Source organism: Siphateles boraxobius, unplaced genomic scaffold, assembly GCF_051911475.1.
Source record: "Siphateles boraxobius isolate OS27281-9 unplaced genomic scaffold, OSU_SipBor_1 295, whole genome shotgun sequence".
In the NCBI taxonomy this organism is placed as follows: domain Eukaryota; kingdom Metazoa; phylum Chordata; class Actinopteri; order Cypriniformes; family Leuciscidae; genus Siphateles; species Siphateles boraxobius.
In genome coordinates this window covers 193835-217498 of record NW_027508914.1, presented here as the reverse complement: position 1 = coordinate 217498, position 23664 = coordinate 193835, and the positions used below count along the sequence as shown (strand labels likewise).

The window sequence follows — 23664 nt, the reverse complement described above, 5'->3', positions numbered from 1 at the left end:
GTTTGCTGGGAGTCTGCCATTGGTTGGCAAAAACATTCCTGTGGCGACGTTTCTGTAAAATGATATTTTGCATGTTTCCCAACACTTTCAAAGTGAAATGCCCAGTGAGTGTCACTAAAAGCATGTTCAGTTTTATCCAGAACTTTATCCAGTTGTATTGCATTGGTTGTTGTATCACAGCAGTTCTGTGAATGAAATGACACAGCACTTTGTTCACAGAAATATCTTTGGACATAATTTCAGAACATGTCAAATCAGGAAATCAAGCTAAAAGCGCTCATTTACTTGGGTTTCATTTTCAAGAAAATCTGCCAGTAATCAACGCTGCTAAGTGCAGGATTCCTATCCTACACATTTCAGACCATATTTAACATCTGATAAATAGTTTTAAAATTCAATTGTTAACATGCATGTTACATTCTAACACATCAAATCCAGATGAAGTTAATATAGGATTACACTTTCACTCACTGCATACATTTTGAGTATTTTAAATTCATATAATACGTTTTAAAATATTATTGTGAAAATAAAGGCAGGGTATGATAGGATAGAATTAGAATGTTTACTATATTAATTTATTATCAGCCATTATCACTCTTTTCCAAGTCCTCGCCAATAAAGTTTTCACCCATATAGCATTGTTTTACATGATGTTGGTTTTCTCCAAGTGAATACATGCTCTTACATGATGAGAAAAAAACCTGCATATATTCACCTCTGAGACATTTGATACTGTAATTGCAGTTTGATGTTGCACGAACACCAAACAGCAAAGTACAATTTAATTTAAATGACTGCCAACTCCCTTTAGTGAAGAGACTCACTTATAGGAAACAAAAAAAAAATCACCTTGAATTAATTCAGTCATGTTCAACAATCTCTAAACTGCACTGGCTGTCTGCTCTACACTTATATGATACATATCATTTTAGTTGTATTGAAACTTAATCCAGACCTGGAAAAGACTAAAATCAGATTGCATACTTGATCATACTGCACCCTGTAAGTACTGATGATGTAAACAGCAGTTCACCGAGACAGCCAATGGGAACCTTCAACACTGACTCAATAAAGAAGCATCTTTATGGAATCTCGACCAAGAAAAAAATCTGCATACAAATGTCAAGGCAGCCTGGAGTTCATTTGCACTCCTGAATTATCTATTATGGAAATAATAATGACTTCAAAATGAGTTAAGGCGGGTGGCAGCTGCCTCTATGGCACACATGTGACCTAAATAGGCCCGAGGCAGGGAAGGAGTTGAAGAGGCCATTTCATGGTGCTATATGAACTCTGTGTGATATCGAGAGACCGTTTTACTGGGGCCATTGTTAAGCCATTTTAAGAAGGTTGCACATTTAGGTGTGTGTGTGTGTGTGTGTGTGTGTGTGTGTGTGTGTGTGTGTGTGTGTGTGTGTGTGTGTGTGTGTGTGTGTGTGTGTGTGTGTGAGAGTGTGTGACTCACCACTTCGCGGGGCAGGAAAGCGTCCTCTTGTCTGACGATGAGAAGACCTACAGTGCCTCCCATGGGAGTCGAGCGCAACAGAGCCACGACCTCCTCCTGAGTCTTACCGTTCAGATCCACTGCATTCACCTAGACACACACAGGAGCCAAATATGTCTTAACAATAATATTATTTTTTTTCGTCAGAATATTTTTCAAAAACATTTTGTAAACCATATACACTAAAACTAACACAATAAATTCTAAAGGATACTACAACAATATATTTTTATATTACAAAGGATATTATAAGTGTATATAATATCAGTGCAGTGGGAACAGTGCATCATGCCTGGGGTGCAGTTTCAGAAAGCCAGCCGTTTTTTGTTTTTTTTTTACATACAAGTCACATATAAGTTCAATTAATACAAAATGTTATGTTAAGTATTTAAGGTTGATCTGTGAAAAAGTGGCACTTTTTACTCAGTGGCTAATGCAACGATATATTATTATATTACAAAGGATATTATAAGTGTATATAATATCAGTGCAGTGGGAACAGTGCATCATGCCTGGGATTCCAGCCGTTTTTTTTTTTTTACATACAAGTCACATATAAGTTCATTTAATACATAATGTTATCAATATCAGATTTATGAAATAAATTATTTAAGGTTGATCTGTGAAAAAGTGGCACTTTTTGCTCAGTGGCTGATGCGAGTCATTTGAAAGGGTGTTTAAAAAAGCAACAAATAAAACACGAATTGCATTCTGTGCAATTATATCTGATCAAACATTTCAATTAATTGCAGTCGCAATATTGTGACCATGACAACAGGAGATAGTCCTCATATTTCTATGGTAACATAAAGGCCCAGGGTGAACCGACAGCACTCTGAAAGGCCTTGACTCCATTAAAGCGATGAATCAGGGTTTGTTAAGCCAAATGGATGACGTTCTGGCTCTACGGTCGCGTCTGGCATGAGAGCCTGCAGGTGTCCTGCTCCATTTCTAAATGAAATGGCCATTGTTAATTGGCTGTCATTGTAAATCAGCCATCAGCCATAGTTCTTTTTGTCCATTCTCTATTATGAACATTATTTACTTTCCGAATCTAAAAAGGAAAGTGGATCTCACAAAAAGAGAGAGGAAAACAATGAGACATCTCGTCTCCGATAGACCAACAGAGTGAACTAAGAACGGAAATCCTCTGGAAAACAATGAGTTGTCGGTACTTCTGTATGACACAGGGAACGGAAGAAGTTTGTTGTTTTTTTTTGTATAAGAAAAGCTCTTTTTTACAAACGGTATAGACCTTATGTAGCCCCGCCCCTTTCCAGCACGGCCTCTATTGACTTGATGTAGCCCCGCCCCTTTTCAGCACTGTCTCTATAGACCTTTAGTAGTCCCGCCCCTTTCCAGCACTGTCTCTATAGACCTTATGTAGCCCCGCCCCTTTCCAGCACGGTCTCTATAGACCTTATGTAGCCCCGCCCGTTTTCAGCACTGTCTCTATAGACTTTATGTAGCCCCGCCCCTTTTCAGCACTGTCTCTATAGACTGTATGTAGCCTTGCCCCTTTTCAGCACTGTCTCTATAGACCTTATGTAGCCCCGCCCCTTTCCAGCACGGTCTCTATAGACCGTATGTAGTCCCGCCCCTTTCCAGCACTGTCTCTATAGACTTTATGTAGCCTCGCCCCTTTTCACCACTGTCTCTATAGACTGTATGTAGCCCCGCCCCTTTTCAGCACTGTCTCTATAGACCTTATGTAGCCCCGCCCCTTTCCAGCATGGTCTCTATAGACTTGATGTAGCCCCGCCCCTTTCCAGCACTGTCTCTATAGACCTTATGTAGCCCCGCCCCTTTCCAGCACGGTCTCTATAGACTTTATGTAATCCCGCCCCTTTTCAGCACTGTATCTATAGACTTTATGTAGCCCCGCCCCTTTTCAGCACTATCTCTATAGACTTTATGAAGCCCCGCCCCTTTTCAGCACTGTCTCTATATACCTTATGTAGCCCTGCCCCTTTTCAGCACTGTCTCTATAGACCTTATGTAGCCCTGCCCCTTTTCAGCACTGTCTCTATAGACTGTATGTAGCCTTGCCCCTTTTCAGCACTGTCTCTATAGACCTTATGTAGCCCCGCCCCTTTCCAGCACGGTCTCTATAGACCGTATGTAGTCCCGCCCCTTTCCAGCACTGTCTCTATAGACTTTATGTAGCCTCGCCCCTTTTCACCACTGTCTCTATAGACTGTATGTAGCCCCGCCCCTTTTCAGCACTGTCTCTATAGACCTTTAGTAGTCCCGCCCCTTTCCAGCACTGTCTCTATAGACCTTATGTAGCCCCGCCCCTTTCCAGCACGGTCTCTATAGACCTTATGTAGCCCCGCCCGTTTTCAGCACTGTCTCTATAGACTTTATGTAGCCCCGCCCCTTTTCAGCACTGTCTCTATAGACTGTATGTAGCCTTGCCCCTTTTCAGCACTGTCTCTATAGACCTTATGTAGCCCCGCCCCTTTCCAGCACGGTCTCTATAGACCGTATGTAGTCCCGCCCCTTTCCAGCACTGTCTCTATAGACTTTATGTAGCCTCGCCCCTTTTCACCACTGTCTCTATAGACTGTATGTAGCCCCGCCCCTTTTCAGCACTGTCTCTATAGACCTTATGTAGCCCCGCCCCTTTCCAGCATGGTCTCTATAGACTTGATGTAGCCCCGCCCCTTTCCAGCACTGTCTCTATAGACCTTATGTAGCCCCGCCCCTTTCCAGCACGGTCTCTATAGACTTTATGTAATCCCGCCCCTTTTCAGCACTGTATCTATAGACTTTATGTAGCCCCGCCCCTTTTCAGCACTATCTCTATAGACTTTATGAAGCCCCGCCCCTTTTCAGCACTGTCTCTATATACCTTATGTAGCCCTGCCCCTTTTCAGCACTGTCTCTATAGACCTTATGTAGCCCTGCCCCTTTTCAGCACTGTCTCTATAGAGCTTATGTCTATAGAGTCTATGAACATTATTTACTTTCCGAATCTAAAAAGGAAAGTGGATCTCACAAGAGAGAGAGGAAAACAATGAGACATCTCGTCTCCAATAGACCAACAGAGTGAACTAAGAACGGAAATCCTCTGGAAAATAATGAGTTGTCGGTACTTCTGTATGACACAGGGAATGGAAGAAGTTTGATGTTTTTTTTAATATAAGAAAAGCTCTTTTTTACATACGGTATAGACCTTATGTAGCCCCGCCCCTTTCCAGCACGGCCTCTATTGACTTGATGTAGCCCCGCCCCTTTTCAGCACTGTCTCTATAGACCTTTTGTAGCCCCGCCCCTTTCCAGCACTGTCTCTATAGACCTTATGTAGCCCCGCCCCTTTCCAGCATGGTCTCTATAGTCTTGATGTAGCCTCGCCCCTTTTCAGCACTGTCTCTATAGACCGTATGTAGTCCCGCCCCTTTCCAGCACTGTCTCTATAGACCTTATGTAGCCCCGCCCCTTTTCAGCACTGTCTCTATAGACCGTATGTAGTCCCGCCCCTTTCCAGCACTGTCTCTATAGACCTTTTGTAGCCCCGCCCCTTTCCAGCACTGTCTCTATAGACCTTATGTAGCCCCGCCCCTTTCCAGCATGGTCTCTATAGTCTTGATGTAGCCTCGCCCCTTTTCAGCACTGTCTCTATAGACCTTTTGTAGCCCCGCCCCTTTCCAGCACTGTCTCTATAGACCTTATGTAGCCCCGCCCCTTTCCAGCATGGTCTCTATAGTCTTGATGTAGCCTCGCCCCTTTCCAGCACTGTCTCTATAGACCTTATGTAGCCCCGTCCCTTTCCAGCACGGTCTCTATAGACTTGATGTAGCCTCGCCCCTTTTCAGCACTGTCTCTATAGACCGTATGTAGTCCCGCCCCTTTCCAGCACTGTCTCTATAGACCTTATGTAGCCCCGCCCCTTTCCAGCACGGTCTCTATAGACCTTATGTAGCCCCGCCCGTTTTCAACGCTGCACTCATTGTCTTTTGTCTTCCAGTTTGTATTTTCACTGCAATCTTACGTATTTATGAATGAACGGCTCGTTTTAAAATCTTTCCGGTCTACTGACATTCGTTAAGACATCTGCTTTAAGTATACACATGATAACTTTCATTTACTCTACAATAAGTAAATCCACGTCACCAGCGATGCCATAGAAATATACAGAGCTACCGCAAAAACGGAAGATCAAAGACTAAAGATGGTTGCGCGCTTGTTTCGCATAAGGTCTATTATGCTGAAATGTCTGTACAGGAAGTAGAGGAAGCTCTGAAGAGGAAGTCCGAGGTCATGTGATGCTGAACAGCTGCAGTGTTTCTCACCTCTAGCAGCCGGTCTCCAGCTTTCAGACGCCCGTCCTGGATGGCGGCTCCACGCGGGAGGATATTCTTCACATATATGGGGGCCGAACTGCCGATGGGCACGTCTCTGGAGGTGATGCTGAAACCCAAGCCCTCCGGACCTACAGCGCACACGTGACAAATAATACACACGTACATGATTAAAGAGTCTGTCTGCAGACCAAACATGCTTTTACAGTGACGACAGAATGAGAAGATGATTGAATTTGTTATATTTTTAGTTTAGTTTGAGTTGTAAAAGGTTGCTTTTTTATACCACATATTATTAGTCATTTAAACTTTTCTTTAAAAATTATTTAAACCATACCACACTAACCATCAATATAAAAGGTTCATTATTAAATAAAGAATACAATGTGAGCAAAGCTTGATCTGTGAAAAAGTTTGAAAAGTGGACGCTGATGTGAGACATTTGAAAGGGTTGTTGAAAACTTGCATAATATAAACCATCATTCATTTTTTTCAGGATTTTTTGATGATAGAAAGTGCAAAAGAACAGCATTTATTTGAAATATAAATCTTTCATAACATTATAAATGTCTTTATTGTCACTTTAGATCAATGTACTGCATCCTTGATGAATAAAAGCATTAATTTCTGAATAAAATCAAATAAAAAAATACCCTGCATCTTTGAGCAGCAGTGAATCATGGTTTCCACAAACACATTAGGCAGCAAAAACTGTTTTAAACACTTATAATAATCAGAAAAGTTTCTTGAGTATCAAATAGTCATATTAGAATGATTTCTGAAGGATCATGTGAGACTGAAGACTGGAGTAATGATGCTGAAAATTCAGCTTTGATCACAGGAATAAATTATATTTTACAATATATTCACATAAAAAACAGCTGTTTTACGTGCTAAAAATATTTCAGAATTTTACTGTATTTCTGATCAAATAAATGAAGCCTTGGTGAGCATATATAAATATATATATATATATATTAGTCATTATATAAGTCATTGGCCCTTGCATTGAGCTAAAGTGTTGCAAAAGTTTAGTGAACTCTATATTTGACACGGTCACTTGGATTGCACATCTGCCGCAGTAAAATTACAGTCCTGCTCAAGTCTACTGTATCTAATAACTAATCTGAATCCATCCAACGGGATATTTTTAAGTCTGTTAACAGCACAGAGAACAAAGTGTGTTTCATGACCGCCTGAGCGCACAAATACAAATTACACAGGCAAAAGCCAAGCATATGGCAAACACAGGCCACCGTAATTAAACGTTTCAAACCCATCTGGGTGCACGGCGCAACCGCAGTGTGATTTCAAATTTAGACACGTGTGTTTCAGCGGCACGCGCTTTACAAATGTAGCGGGACAGTAACATTACATGCTCGGCTCGTCACGCCGGGTCCTCCAGAATGCATGCATTTGCCTTTCCTTATTGAAAACAGGGCCAACTCCCTCCGAACGCAGGAGGGTCGTGATGTGCACATGCATCAGGCAAATAGAGCTTTACAGCTTGCCACAGACGTTACTAAATCCTGGAAAATGTAGTTAGGGGCTCAGACGCAGGGTATGCACAGCAATTTGCTCCCTGTCCACAAAATGACCTTTTTGGGAGTGCCAAATGAATACGAATAGGCAGATGTAGGAGAAGCGGAGAGAAAGAGTAATGGTCAGGACACAGAGGGATCAGTAAGGTTGACCTTATCATTTGAACAACGGCTGTAATGGTAAAAGAAACGGCAGTGGGGGAGATGGAGAGACTGATAGGCCGGAGGAGGGCACACGTATTTTTATCTGGAGACACATTTGTAGCCCTCAGGACTCGCTCTCTTATATCTTATGTCTTATGTCTCGCTCGCTTATATCATAACTGGGATATGTCATGTTCATGGTTTGCTCAAAAAAGGGAAATGTTACAAGAGGGAATATTCCAGGATCAATGCGAGTTAAGCTCAATCAAAAACACTTGTAGCGTAATATTAATTACCACAAGTTTATTTTGACCTAAAAGTCCCTCTCTATAAATGCGTTGGCTGGTTATTTCCGCCGCTCTAGCTAGAACATGACAGCTACTGGATTCTTAAACGGCAACGGCATTTTTAGTTTTATATTTTTTATTGTGGTATTGTAATTTCGGGGAAGAAAAAATAATAGACAATGACAATGTAGACAATGTTGGCTAACCATGATAATTCCGGGCCGAGAACGGTTTGTAATTGTGCCGAAACAAACTCTGGTGGAAATATAACTGAAACTGTTCGGCCTGACAGTGGAAAAGTGGCTGTTGTTTTTTGCGGGAGGAATCCAACAATTGTAATATTAATAGAATTTTGCATGGGGCGAAACATTTTTCCACACAGATTTGAGCAGTTTTACAACTTGTTTGCTATGGCATCTTAATGCCATAAACCTTAAAATGATAACTTTAAAGCTCAAATAAAGCAAAAGTTTTAATTGAAGAATAAATGTAAATGATTTTATAAAATTATAAGCACATTTCATTTAATTACTCCAAAAATTGTCCCAATTCGCATCCAATGTACGTGTGTGTGTGTGCGTGCGTGCGTGCGTGCGTGCGTGCGTGTGTGTAATGAACATTAAGCCACAAATGCATTTAGTTGAAGTTAACTTTCATTGAACTCAGAATATTCCTTCAAACACCCATGTTCCAAGGGAACAACACGCCTGTCCAAGTGTTACTGGTCTGGGGTCAGTGGCTGTGCTGGTCTCTAAATGGTTTTATGTTTGTTATGGTGCCGGGCTAAATGTTCCAAGACATACGGCCACAGCCGGGAGAACCGAAGCCAGAGTCAATAACAGTCCAGCAAGGTTATCAAACGCCACCTGATGCCTCCTTTAGGATAATTACTAGAATCAAACTCACAGCCATTAGGACATTCAGTAGTTAACGGCTTACAATCAAGTAATTACAGAGATGGAACACTAATAGCCCAACACTAATTAATCACGGATGTGGTTAGGTCTCCATTCAGGGTTTTTTTTTTTATTATGTGAGAGGAAGATAATAAAGAATGCTGTCTATTTTACTGTGCCAAAGACTTGAATCTTCAATAAAAAAGGAGGGTTCAAATCAAGCATATGGCCAATGTAAGGCAGGAAAGAAAATTACAGCTTGAGGAAAAAATTAGGAAAATGTTCTCGACAATCCATTAATTTAACAGGGGTTGAGAGAGAAAGAGGGAATACGTGACAAATGAGAGAGGACGGTGTGGTCTTAGACCTCTTAAAATACTATTTTAAGATTTTCATAACAAAAAAGACAAATGTACTAATGGAAGAAGGAGCAAGACTCTTTAAATGAGTGCAGTTGATGTGGGAGAAAAGCAAAACCCCATATCCACACGGCGGGGAAAAAAATCATATTTGTCTTATTTTCCATTAAAATATATGAATATTGTTAAAACAATATAAACTTAGTTCTGAAAATTCTGAAAATGTATCTTAAAATAAACTGTTTAAGATCATCCCCTTTTAAGAAACCTAAAATATTATATAATAATACAAATTATTATTAATAATATTATTAAGGCATTGAAGATATGTATTTGCCCTTGGATAGTTCTGGGGGGGAAACGTTTATCTGTAAAAGGTAATCTGTAACCTAGGAACAAACTTTTTGTCAAACAGTGAGAAAAAGTTGTAAAATGCTGGGGAAATACCTCAAAACAGCATCTTAATGGAAAAAAGAGAGATGTGGGCATAAAATTATTTTTTTTTTACATTCAATTGTTAGTGATGTTTAAAAATGCCTATAAAAACACAGATTTTGAGTGAGTCAATCACTATATAGTCCCTTTAGCAGAATGAACTTTGAGTTTAATCAAAATTAGATGTGTTATTTTATTCCACTAGTGCACCTGTCACTGAATAAAACTTGAATGTGATATATAAAGACAATATAGTTTTTCATAAATCTCTTAGTGTTTTTTATTTGGTGGTGGTAAAGTGCCCGGAGCAAATAAATCTCTCAGCTGGCGCAGAAGAGCTGAAGTCAATCCGGTAGAGCTCTGACAGATTAAACAGGGGTTCTACAAGGGTCAATATTTCCAAAAAACAGAGTTTTTGCACACATATCAGCTTCCAGGTGACGTCCCGTGCCGAGAGCAAGCCTTTGGTGTTTGTCAGAGCATGTGCTGGTAAGAGTTGAAAGCTCCCACAGAGCGTGCTGTATTTAGCCTGTAACAAGACCTTCTCAAAGCCAGTCCAACACTCGTGCCAGTGCTCCAGCGTTCAACATCTGCTACACCAGAGCCAGACGAGCCAGCGGGCACCATGCCCTGCGTTTGTTCATTTCCCCTCTCTCGCTCTCTTTATCTTCCAATCGCAGGGGGAGGAGATGAAGATAGTAGACTGTGTTGTTCATGTTTGGATTCAGGGCTCTTAGGCAAGTGTTTTCCAGAGAAGCCTGTGATTCAGGGCTGTGTCCATTTACATATTATCCACACTACATAGTACACAAAATTAGAAGTTGTGTCCAGAGTCACAACAGAAAAAAAAGTCACTTATTGCGTCCTAATTCTCCTACTTATACTATGCACTAAATGTATGATCTGTTTTTGTGAAGAAAAAGTACACACTTTTGAGTGTCAAGCAGAAGAGTATGCAAGCTTTGGGACACACCACGTCGCCATAATCGCGTGCTGATGCTATGTTGCTTAGTTACATGCAACCTGTCACTGTTTAAATTTCCCTGTCAATCATCTTGCCACAGTTAAAATCCTCCACATTCAATTAAAATTAATTTACCAGCATTTTGGAGAGAAATGTAATCGCAAGTTGATCTGCCAGTCATTCAGAGAACTCCTCATGTTTCCATAATGATGCATTTAAAAGTTAATGAGTTCACAATGCTGTTTTAGATTAAATATAACGTGGATAACATTTGATAAATATATTTTCGTCAGGTTAGATCTTTATCTATCTTTATCTTAACCGCTCTGCTTACCCGTCGGTCTTGCACATCCGTCTTGTAGTTTTCTAACAGTTTTTACTCGTGTTTGTAGTTCTGATCGAATCCTTGTCCACAGCGCAATGGGTTTTGAGCACGGATCTGCACTTCGGATTCTAACCGGAAAAAGTAGACCATCAGGGTATCTTTGGAAAACTCATTTCAACATACTACGATTTGGGACACACTAACTCTAATTTCGAATACTATTTAGTACGGATAGTATGTGAATTGGGACGCAGCAACTGTTTGGATTTCAATATGCGAACGCTTAAGATGCTTGGAGATGACCACCATTCAACCCAAAAAAAGTCATATAACCACTACAATAACTCCGAAGCTGTTCAGTCAAGCTAAAAACACTGCATAGTTCCCCTTTAAATCCAAACAGCGATTTGTTTGGGCCGGACAGTGTAAGAGAGTCCTTTGAAGTTCTAACTGCATTAGTTACACAATGCTAGTCACTACAGCAGAACTGATACACCACCGTTCACACATATCATCAGCTTAAGCTTCTGTTAAAAAAGTATGTCAAAGATGCCCTTGTGATGGAATATTATACATATTTTTGCACATTTATGCATGTTTTTCCAACCGATATTACCCACAATCCCTTGCACTACAGAAGAGATTGTGACTCTTCATTTTTGAAGTTTTTAGGCCGAAGCCATCACAGTCATTTTTAAGTGTCTGAAAGAGTGACTATGTTTCTTAACACGCATAAGTACACTTTTAAAAAGTGCACGTTGTAATAATGTAAAACTGAGTTTTATTAAAGTATATTTTAAACCATTGTGTTTTAATCATATTTTGTTCTGCCTTAAAGTAGTACATATTTTGATGTATTGACTAACATACTAAAGTGCTTGATTATAATTAAGTTTTACATTGAAAAATGTATATATTTCAAATGTACCAAATTGCAACGTCGTCAATGACCTACAAGTTTCAATAGAAATTCCATTAAAGTGAGTCTTAGTTTAGGATAAATGCGTATAAGTACATTCAGCACAATTTAACATTATTTCAATAAACAAGAGAGGTAATTATGAAATTACATATAAAGATGTACTGAAGTCCTACTCAAGTGGGTCAAGAAACGCTCTTATTAAACTGCATTTCATATTTTTTTTTTCTGCAATTAAGTGTCTAAAAAATTACATTCAGTTCACACTCATGTAAAGTATATTATTCCTGCAATAAAATGTGTTAAAGTGTACTTATTTTTCGCAAGGGCTAAGCTAACTAGAATGCATCCCGATACTGTGAGGACAGTCAGGCAACTTTTTAACCCGAATATTACAGTCCAAAAAGCCTACACACACACACACACACACACACACACACACACACACACACACACACACACACACACACACACACTATGCTCTTGAGTAACACCCAACAGACACTCGACAGGCTCAAAACTCCAGCTAAAAACTCCCTTTTCACCCGCGCTTGTCTTTTGGCTAGTAATTAAAGGCTAGCGTGGCGTTGGCCTCCCCGACACACTGGATATTTCACACTGCGCTGAAGCCCGGCCCATGTGTTGTCAGGATTTAATTGTGTCTTTACCGCTCTCTTCTCCTGCTGCGCCAACCTAATAGATGGGAATACGACAAGCCCGGTGACAAAGAAAGCTCGTTTTGCTCTTTCATTTAAACAAGCTGGAGCGTGTGATTACGACATCGCTAAAATGAGGACACGGTGACAAAGAGAGGAGGGAAAACAACATCAGAGGAAGAGAAAGTTTTCTTGCTTGAGGTTCGAGAATTTTCTTTTCAAAAGCTGCCGCTAGTAGAGATCAGAAGCGCTGCTGCATAAGCGGTAATACATATTCCTCAGACGTCGGTGTGTGTGTGTGTGTGAGAGCACGTCCTGGTTTATGCATAAATATGCGTGTGTTTGTGTCTGTTTGGGGGTGTTTGTCGTATCTCTGATAGACATTTCTAGTTCTCCTGCGGTGTGAAACGCTGAGATGCAGTTGCCGTGCAAATGGGATTTGGACCTGTGTGTGAGTCTGTATACACACTTCCTGACAATGGCAGATAGAGTCCTTTGAAGTTCTAACTGCATTAGTTACACAATGCTAGTCACTACAGCAGAACTGATACACCACCGTTCACACAGATATCATCAGCTATTAAAACAGCAGAAAATAGAGGCAACTTCAGAGGACAACAAGCAAATAAATAAATGACATGTTCTTTTTTTATTTCAAGGGCGTTTCTGTAAAATAGATGAAAAGACTTGTGTATTGTTTGCATATGCATCTGGATACTGGCATCCAATTAATGACTTTGGTTATTATTCCAGTTTCAACTTAATGCGACGCCATGCAATGACATTCTAGATAATTGCGTGCTTATAAATGTGTTCCGACAGTTTGTTTTAACAATATGCCTGTGCACAAATCTAGGTGGATATAGGAAGAGTTTTCCACGTCAGGTGTGGAAGTAGTTGTCAGTCCTGAACCCCAAAAACCCCTTTAGGATGAACTTTATTCCAACATCTGGAGGAGCATGAGGTCGTATGAAGAGACTAGAAACTGAGGATCAAATCACTGTTAAAGCCAATGGCTCATGCATTTTTAAATGTGGGATCTTATTCTATTGGCCATAAGTGTTGTTTTCATTATAAAAATATATATTTAATATAATATACAAATTATATATATATATATATATATATATATATATATATATATATATATATATATATTTACTTCTTCTCAAGTAAAGGTATCTTCCATCTGGACCTGCATCTGACATAGCAGGATATTTCCATTAACCAGGAACATTTCCTCATAAGAAAGGCCTTGTGAATGATTTATGATGACCGTACCTTTCCTCAGCTGGACGTTGAACTTGCGTCCGATCTTTTTGGAGTATCCCACAGAGGAAGTGGCGCTGGTGGGCCTGGAGGTTTGGGCTGGGCCGGTCGGGCTCATGTTGGAAGAGTTCGCTGTGTGTGGTAACGTGGGATAGCTCCGGGTCGAATCCGATTTGGACATTCTCCGCGGGCTGTAATCCACGCCTCCTCCCAACAGACTACCTCTGTCTCCAGAACCAGAACCAGTCTGAAGGCCCAGTTCATTCTGAGACAGCAGCTCATACTGGGCTTTCTTCACTGCTGGAACTACATGGAACAGGATGAATGGAGCACGCATCGCTTGTCTGAACAAATTCTGGGCCCTGAGGAAGAGAACGACACACACACACACACACACACACACACACACACACACACACACACACACACACACACACACACACACACGTCTCAGTAAGGCTGTATATCTTTGTCGATTACAGAACAGGCTCATCTTAAGTACTGGGATTGTTAAAAGCAGAGCACATGGAGAGGTCAAAAGGTTGCCTTGCTTAATCGCTGGCTAATTGTACTAGTACAGTTGGAAACAAGGTTAATTCACATTATCTGCCATTTTCATAATCGCAAAGCCTTGGGGAGGAAGCAGGGAAACGTATTAGAGACAGGAAAGCAGGATCTGTTTTCATAAGTGTGGCACATGGAGGACAATAACTGATCAGACGGACAACACACAGCAGATAAGGACACTAAAAACACTATAACCTGGATAAGTCAAAGAAAGAAAGAAATAACAGATCATGTTATGATGGAGTGGTTTATAAGTAACTGATGCATATATTTTTTTACAAAATATATTCAATTGCAATGAATCACAGAATTAGGTTATTTTATTAAAGGAATAGTTCTCCGGAATAAAAACAATAAAAAAAATTCACTCAAAAAAGCAACATAAGAGTCATGAAATTAGTGCATATGCTATATGACTTACACAGTACCGTTCAAAAGTTTGGGGTTGGGAAGATTTTTTTAAGGATGCATTGATTATATTAGAAATACAGTAAAACAGTAAAATTGTGAAATATTATTACAATTTAAAACAGCTGTTTTCTATATGAATATAGTAAAGTGTAATTTATTCCTGTGATCAAAGCTGAATTTTGAGCATTAATCCAGTCTTCAGAAATCACTATAATATGATGATTTGAGGGTCAAGAAACATTTCTGATTATTATCAATGTTGTAAACAGTTGTGCTGCTTCATATTGTGATGAATAAAAAATTCAAAAGAAGAGCATTTATTTGACAAAAAATCTTTTGCAACTATGTAAAAGTCTTTACAGTCACTTTCGATCGGTTTTGCCGTAATAAAAAAAAACGTACCCCAAACAGTTGCACAGTTCTGAATCTTGGCATAGAAAATCTGATATTTTACAAGTAAAAATTGTAAACTACGGAGAATAATATTTCAAATGTCAGCCTGTTCTTCATATAAAGCAATAATATGACTTTAGAAGACCTGAAATACAGTGCACAAGTCATACAGACCACTTTTATGTTGCTTTTTTTTGTGTCAGATTTTGGAAATTTGAAGCTCAAGTCCACATTTACTTTCCATACTTTATAGAAGCACAGCTTGTGTTCACTGGAAGAAAGAACGCCAAATGGAAATAATGCATATAGGTTGTTTGACACGGGAAACTCAAACCCAACGAGAAGCACAAGAAATAGCAGAGGAATACGAGCTCAACAGTCGTGTGTGTTTTTGTTTACTCCTTTAACACAGCAAGTTATTTCCATCTCAATAAACTCTTCATTAGATCAATCTCTGCATCTAGAGAGCAAGTAGCGTCTCACTTTAGGGACGCCCATCTATTTTTATGCAAATGTGTCCCGACCCGCCTCCAAAGCGAGCGGTGTGTGTGTGTGAGTGTGTGTGTGTGTGTGTGTGTGTGTGTGTGTGTGTGTGTGTGTGTGTGTGTGTGTGTGTGTGTGTGTGTGTGTGTGTGTGTGTGTGTGTGTGTGTGTGTGTGTGTGTGTGTGTGTGTGTGAGCAGACGAGCGGAGCTGTGACACGTGGATAATCACCAAACTCACTCTGTCTGATTGAATAATAAATGACTCCATCAACGCATCATTACATTGAGTTAGATCAACCGCTGATAAATATTTACCCATGCAAACAATCCAATAAGATTAGAATATCGTTATGAATTATAACTCCACATGGAGCACAATCAAGAGAGAGAGAGAGAGAGCCAGATAAAGAAAATGTTGTTCTGTGCTCATGTGTGTGTGATTCCAGCATCTGCTCGTGTGTGTGAGGAACCGGCGACAGCGTAGATTAAAACGTTAGTCTCTCGCGGATCGACTTTACAAGAGCATGTACGCGGAAGCATAAACCGCAAGTTTGTTTACGGATGACTAGCGTTCTGAATCGACGAGTCGAACGCTCTGGGGAATGGCAATATACGAAGAACAAAAGGCTGCAATATCTTAACATGCATTACACTCACATTATCGACCTGATGTGTGTGTAGGCCTAATGCAGAAGGTCGTGTGTAATCCTTCAGAACTGGGAGACCCCGTTGGGTTTGCGTTAGGCTCAACGATATAGAAGGTCCTGACTGGATCTCGTGCAAAAATATAGCCAAGCAATTAAAACATTATAATGCTTTGGGACACTGGGGAAATTAACTGGTGGTTTTGAGTTTGTGTAAGCGGACTGAATGATGTATGTAAATGAGTTTAAGATTAGATTATGAATTATCCCGCAGCTGTGCCCTTTCAGTGCCCTGTGTCGAACCCGGTCCAGTTTCTCCTCTTTCTGTGTCCGTGATCATCTGGACCTGACCGAGACGCCCGAGACCGGGCCAGAGGACGCTCGTGATGAGAGATGTGGAAGCAATATTCTAATCTGCTCATCATAATCTGCCTTACAGCAAACTTTACACTACTGAGATGATGGAAAACAATAATTCAACTGCATCTGATATCACTTTATTTTATGGTGTGTTTGGTATATGAAGTTATAGTAACAACTATAACCTAATTCAAAACCCTAATCCTATAAGTGCATGTTGTTAATTAATACTACTCAGAACTTTCAGTAAATGTATACTGTAATTATACTGTAACAAGGACACCTTAAAATAAAGTGTATTTTGTTTTTAAATTTTCTGCTGTGAGGAGTGTTTTTTTTGTGCTTTTTTTCTTGTACTTTACTTTCTAGTTGGTTGCTAGGGTGTAGCAAGATGGTTGTTAGGGTGTTACTGGGGTATTGCATTTACAGGTGAAGAGAGTCCACAGTCACGTCTCTAGGGTGTTGCTAGGGTGTTTGCTTGCTGGCCCAAGTAAAAAAAAAAAAAAAAAGTGTGCATGCAGCTGTTGTAAATTCACCTGAAATTGAGTGTAAAATATTATGCTCAATTATTAGTGAAGTGATTAAGCCCAGTGCAAAAGTAGCTAATTAGCATGGTCAATGGGCCCATAGATAAAATAAATAAATAAAAAAATAACAACAAAATTTTTTTAATTAAAAATATATTTAAATTAAATTAAAATATAAAAAAAAACGTCTTAGTTTTGATTTATTGTTTGAATTTTTTTATTTAATTTTATTTTCCAATACTTTTGATGTCCAAATGTGTGTAGTCGTGTGTCTGTGTGTATATATATATCATTATTCAATAATTTCAGAAAGTTTTTGCAGGTTAATTTCAATAAACAAAAAATTTGGAGTGAGGAAGGATTTTAAAGTTACTTTTAAGTTCCAGAATCAGTCAGTATAACAGTATCACAGTGCATCAAACATCAGGGAAATCAAGGAAATGATATAATAAACCTTTCAATGCCCTCTATTGTTCCAACTGATTGACAACTTCTGCCAGCTCTGAACAGAGATGTTTTTCTCTGTTTAGTCAGCGAGACATGAGATGAAAGAACATGGTGAAGGTCGACGGCCAGACCGAGGAGACTCAAAACTCAGAGGAAGACTGAAAGCTCATGAAAGTGTGAAAAGGACAGAGAGGTTGAAAGGATAAAGCAGAGCAGCAGCTGTGAGAGAAACGAGAGGAATCTCTCCGTCTCCTCCAGAGAGAGGCTTACTGTTCGAATCGGATGTTTCGCAGATCTCCGTTATTAATCCTGACGATACAGTCGTTCTCCTGGAACAGAGATTCCCGCTCCGCCTTTCCTCCTCTCTCCAACCTCTTCACTAACAAACCCAGAGTCCTGGAACAGTCACAGCACATATCAACGCTGATCTCAGATCAGACACAGCACACATTACTGTCAGAGAACACACAGTGCAATTACAATCATTCAGGCAGTTCTACAAGCGCTTTTAAAGATATTTCGAGAAATCAAGAGACCCCTGTAGCTCAGAATGCTGCAAATATTTACTACGGTAAACACAGCTTCAGCACAAATACCAGTTACTTCAATCATTGTTACTTGGGTAGACAGTCCTGTTCCCCATGTACATGTATTTATTACAGTAATTAAAATAGCTAGCTAATAACTAGGTACTAACCTTGAACCTAAACTTAACCCAGATTATATTACACAGTTCTTTCTGTGGTAAGTGTAATGCAAGTGCATGTACGGTTCCTTCTTTACATTATAACAAATGAACAGTGTCTTTGTGTTGTTATTATTATTAGTTACACTTTACTATAAGGTGTAGGGCTGGACCAGAATATTCGAATATTCGTTCGGTGGGTTGGTATTCGATTTGAAAATTTGACATTCGAATATTCGTTTTTTTTTTTTTTTTTTTGCACACCTGGGATCTCACTCGCGCTTGAATAAGGCCGGCGACACACTGGCTGCATGGCGTGAGCGTCTCAGCTGTGTGGCATGTACGTTTTTATTTCAGCTCCCATGTTAACAGGTTGGAGTTTGCACACTGCCTGTGTGAAACACGCGTCTCAGGCGCGGCTCGAGCCACGCGGAAAATGCGTGCATGCTAGAAATAGAACCGACAGCTAACTGCAACGGGAGTGTTCTCTGGCTAGAGCGCAGAACAGCGGAGTTTGTAGGGACCGAAGTGCATGCCTGAACTTGTGTTTTGGGTTAAGCTGCGTTGCTTTGACATTGTGGAAAATAGAATAATAGAAACAAAATGTATTAGCCTTTTACCCGTTATTATCAATCTAAATTAATCTCGTTTTTAATTTAACTTAATTTCGTTTTTCTTTATTTAAATTTTGTTTTTTCTTTATTTAAGTTTCATTTTTCTTTATTTAAATTTCGTTTTTTCTTTATTTAAGTTTCATTTTTCTTTATTTAAATTTCGTTTTTCTTTATTTAAGTTTCGTTTTTCTTTATTTAAATTTATTTTTTTCTTTATTTAAATTTCGTTTTTAATTATTTAAATTAATTTTTTTCTTTATTTAAATTTCGTTTTTCTTTATTTAAATCTACCCTTTACTGTGTCAGTAATTTGTTAGTCAGAAAAATATTAGACTACCTTAAAAGTATTGCTTAATTTAACAGACCTGTGTGTGTGCGTTTTATATCATAGTGGAGTGTCCGTTCTCGGAGCATATAAACCCTGCCCGCGTGAGGTGCGCTGCTTCCCGCTCGCGCTGTTCTGTAGCTGACTAAAAGTTTATTCTTTCTGAATGTGTCGCGTCTCGCGTGTCCATCTATATTGCACCAAATGCAACACTGCACTCCCTTGTGAAGTCGGTTGGATGAACGGTTCTCGAAATAATCAAAATGCAAAAAGACAGACCAACACAGAGATTCCTGCCTTTATTAGTGAAAAGAATATGTTCAGCCCCCTCTCGCCGAAGCTTCGAATATTCGATGTTCATTACTACCGAAGCTTCGAAGCTCAAAAAATGGTATTCGGACCAGCCCTAATAAGGTGTCTTTGTTACAGTGTCATTTAAGTACTGAGTAATATTAAGTATTTACATGTACTTACTGTAGGGTTGAGATTAGGTTTGGTTGAGGGTTAGTTGCATGTAATTATGCATATTTTATAGTAATACTATATAAACTACATGTAACGAGTAACAAGGACACTTGAAAATAAAGTGTTACCTTATTATTATTAAATTACACAATATTTTAATCAATTATTATTAATTAGTACTGTATTGAAAATAACTGTAGTAGTATTATTTTGGTGGTAATCATATGGTAAATGCATGTATGTCACAAAACCACAATACTATATATAAAAAAAACTGTGTCCACTGCATCCCTTCATGACAAGATTAGACAGATATGAACATAATATGTATGTCATATTCAAAAAGGATTTAAAAAAATAGATGGTGCTACAGTAAAAAATAATACACATCCCATTGATCTTGAACTTTTGAAAAGTTTACTGTTCCTAGCGGCTCTCTTTCAACTCAATACATCAAAAAAGGACTTTTTGAACTTAAGCCCACTTTGACCATATGGATTTTTTGGCACCGTTCTCAGAATCCCTAATCTACAAACCCTGAGATATAATCATATGAAATGCAACGGCGCATCGGATGAGTTTTAAAAAAAGTGCAGAGGAGATTCTGATATAAACAGAGCTTTCGAACTCTTTCCTCAAAGCCTGAATCTGTTGCATAAGCAATCTTCAACACCAAACTTTCACCAAAACAATACATTAATACATTTAGGAAGCCTGAGAGTGTGTGTGCCGATCACAGGGAATAGATCATATGGATGCACAGACAGCAGAACCTGAGTTGAAGGATTGATGTGGGTGAAGGAAAAATGATGGCGTAAAAACTTTCATTGCATGAGCTGGAGAAATGGATGCATAGATCAAACCCTCCTTTAAAGGAACAAACTGTGTACTAGAAAGATGATTAGTTTGAGTGGAGAGCTTGGCTGTGCTGAGTGTGTGGTGTGGTCTTGTGAAGTAATTACACAGCTTGCACTTTGTCTTCATAATCTCGATGTAAACCAGCTGTGGGGAAGCACGAGGATTAGTTCAACTCCCACTGGACTGATGTACAATCTGTAGAGGTTCATTATTCATCAGAGTTAAGGTGCGGTCACGCTAAACTTCAAGCATGGAAAATTACCTCAAAACACGCAACAAATATGACCAACAGGATATGCAGTAAATGAAAAACATTAATGCATTCATTATCCTATAACTAAAACTAGAGGATATTTAACTGTGCATTAGCATTGCCTTTAATTTCTAGATTACATTTGCCATCCAACACTCACTTAAAGTTAAACTTTCAAAACATTAATAATATAATAACACTAATGTAATTTTTAGCAAATGTTAAAATGGATGTGTATTGTATACTGTACTTTATATTGTTGTGATGCATAAATTCACTTGTAGCATTTTAAACATATATTGACTTTTGTTAAGTGTGGCATTTGTTTTATTTATATAGACAAAAGAGTTTTAATTTCAGCCATTTATGGGTTTTCAGCCATAACATTGAAACAAATCTTCAAATGAATATCAGTTCTTCATACTTCATACCATATAATGTTGCAAACTCACTTGTAGCACTTAAAAGGACCAATTTTTGTTTTTAGTGTTTTTTTTTTCTTTTAATTTAGACAAAATGTTAATTTTGACAGTCATTTATCAGTTATCAGTCATAAAATTGGCCAGAAATGTATTATTGACTCATTCCCAATTAAAACATATTACTATACGGTATATCTACTATGTTATCTGTGACATTTTGGTAATATTTTCGCTATATGAATTTGCCGGTCAGAATTCACAAAACGTTTTTTTTTTTTTGTACGCAGCAAAATATGAATATTCTATCCTTGCTTTTCTTCTCTTCGGCATTTGCATATGTATAAATGAAAGCCAATGAAGCACTTACTGTGTCCATACCTCAAGGCTGTGTCCAATTTGCATTCTACCCACATCCTAAATAGTATGCAAGACTATTATATCTCGATGCTGACAGACTATTTCCTCAAAAGTATGCATTTTCCCATCAATAAGGACCTTTTATATGTAATATAATATCCTTTAGTGTCCTGTTTGGTGCACTTGGCAATGTGGTATCAAAGAAATGTACAGAATTTGGAGCATAATATGCCATACATCTAAAATATTGTTTTAATTCTATTGATGTGAAACCAGACTTGTACAGTCCACTGCCACTTTTAAATGGCTTTAGCATAACCAGAGACGCCTGTCTGTTGAGTGATGGCCCAGAAGACTAAGCGAGAAGGAGACCACCTGTTCTTTTCCACTGCCTTTAATTGAATAACAATGCAATCAGGATCCATTTATGGCGAGCAATTAGACCCTGACTTGTTTGCCGTGAACACTGGTCATGTGATGAGATCTCGTTACTGGAGTCATGTATCCGCAAGACTCCGTGTCTGTGTAATTTTCTGAGATGTCATACGCCTCATGCTGTCGGCAGAGAGAAGACACTGGTCATTGTAGAAGTTCACACTCAAGATCTTGCTGTCACCTCAGTGCCCTCTATCAAGATGCTAATGAGTGAACATTCAACACCAGTCACACGGCGAGAGGCTGATGAAGTCATTACAGACGTGTTGCTGTGGAAGTGTGCCGTTGTGATTGGGAGAGTATAATTGACAGTTCTGATTAGTTATTAACTAAAATATCACGTCGGTGACCATTTACAACTCTGAGATTTATACAAGGACATGACGACAAGGACGGATTGCTACTGAATGTGAGCGGGGGGAAAAGATGGTAATGTGTGAAAAGATACATACTAATAAGTGTGAATTAAACATAAAAAGAATGGCAATGTCACTGTAATATAAGAATAAGTATATAAGTCACAATAGATTTCAAGCATTATTTCACAGCCTACTATTAATATAAAATGAATAAATTAAAAATTAAATTAAATTTAAAATTAAAGTAAAGTAATACCATGAAATAATATAAAATAAAAAATAATATTAAATTAACTTAAATTAAATTAAATTAAATATGTCCACTGCAGGTATTATTATGTCAAGCATATAAATAATTAAACTAAGTTCTGAATATTAGTTATTGGGCATTTAAATTATTGTTTTTTATGATGATAATTGTGGTAATTGTTATCATTATTATTATTATTATTATTATTATTAAATCTATCCCTTTATCATGAATCCAATACTAAAACTCATCACAGTATATATTTGCTTTGTTTTTTTGGCTTGACATTCATTTTATATACCAGCATCAAATTAGGTATGAAAAGGTTGTGCGTTTTTATAGCTGATAAAAAGCTCCCCGAAAATCCCTTTATAGCCGTCATCTACAGCATTTGAACAGTTTTTTCATTTATTTGCACCTTCCTTTTTTCATTTTGTGATTCTTACAACAGCTGACCTTGAATGTTGAGAATGACCCATGATATGGATGAGCTTTTAGTCAGATTGGGTGAAGCAGATTAGATGAATTGAGTTGGCTGGATTGAGGTTTTCCTATAGCAATAAAGTTACCTAATTTATTCAGCGCCATGCCCCGTGTCCCCTTTGTCCTTATTTAGCAGTGTCCCATTCCATGTAGCTTTGCTTTCATTATTCAACATGAGAACATACACTAGTTATAGAAAGTCCCACAGACCCACTCGAGAGAGTGCTATACTGTCAATACGTCCTTGAGGAATGATGAAAAACTATCTTGAATGGATGGTACATACTGTGGAATAATAGTCAACTTCCACATAGACACCTTGAGGGAAACTTGTCAAGGTATGAAAGAAAGTTGAAGGATGCAGAGGACACAACTGGATTATTAACAACATAACTGCAAAGAAATGTTCATAAAGGGTGTAAAAGATAATAAAAAAAACATGGTCTATTGAATGAGTTGGCAAGAATAAATCAAATTAATGGTAGAAAATGTATTTTTGTTGAGCGTTACCTTCTATCTCTGGCACTGAAAGGCACCACGTGGATTCCTAGGGGCCCGCCGCCATTGGACACCTTAACCGGCTTTAAGATTTCACTAGAGACATTGAAAAATGAGGGGAATGTGAGGAGAAACAAAACAGAAGAAAAGTAGTAAACCAAGAAAAGGCAATACATAAAAAGTTTATAAGATGACAGAGCTAACGCTAGTTTAGATCCCGC

General features: G+C 38.6%; 1 protein-coding gene across 1 annotated transcript in view; it reads right to left on the bottom strand.

Moving 5' to 3' along the window:
* Positions 1–23664, bottom strand: part of LOC143754089 (partitioning defective 3 homolog) — a gene marked incomplete at its 3' end in the record, with an annotated part of 255804 nt that overhangs the window by 38652 nt on the left and 193488 nt on the right. Inside the window, exons 7-11 of the mRNA XM_077247004.1 lie at positions 23456–23539; positions 17710–17835; positions 13619–13968; positions 5803–5942; positions 1469–1597 (exon numbers count right to left, since the gene is read on the bottom strand). Of these exons, the coding sequence (XP_077103119.1) occupies positions 1469–1597; positions 5803–5942; positions 13619–13968; positions 17710–17835; positions 23456–23539 (829 nt within the window). The remainder of the gene's footprint in view (positions 1–1468; positions 1598–5802; positions 5943–13618; positions 13969–17709; positions 17836–23455; positions 23540–23664) is intronic.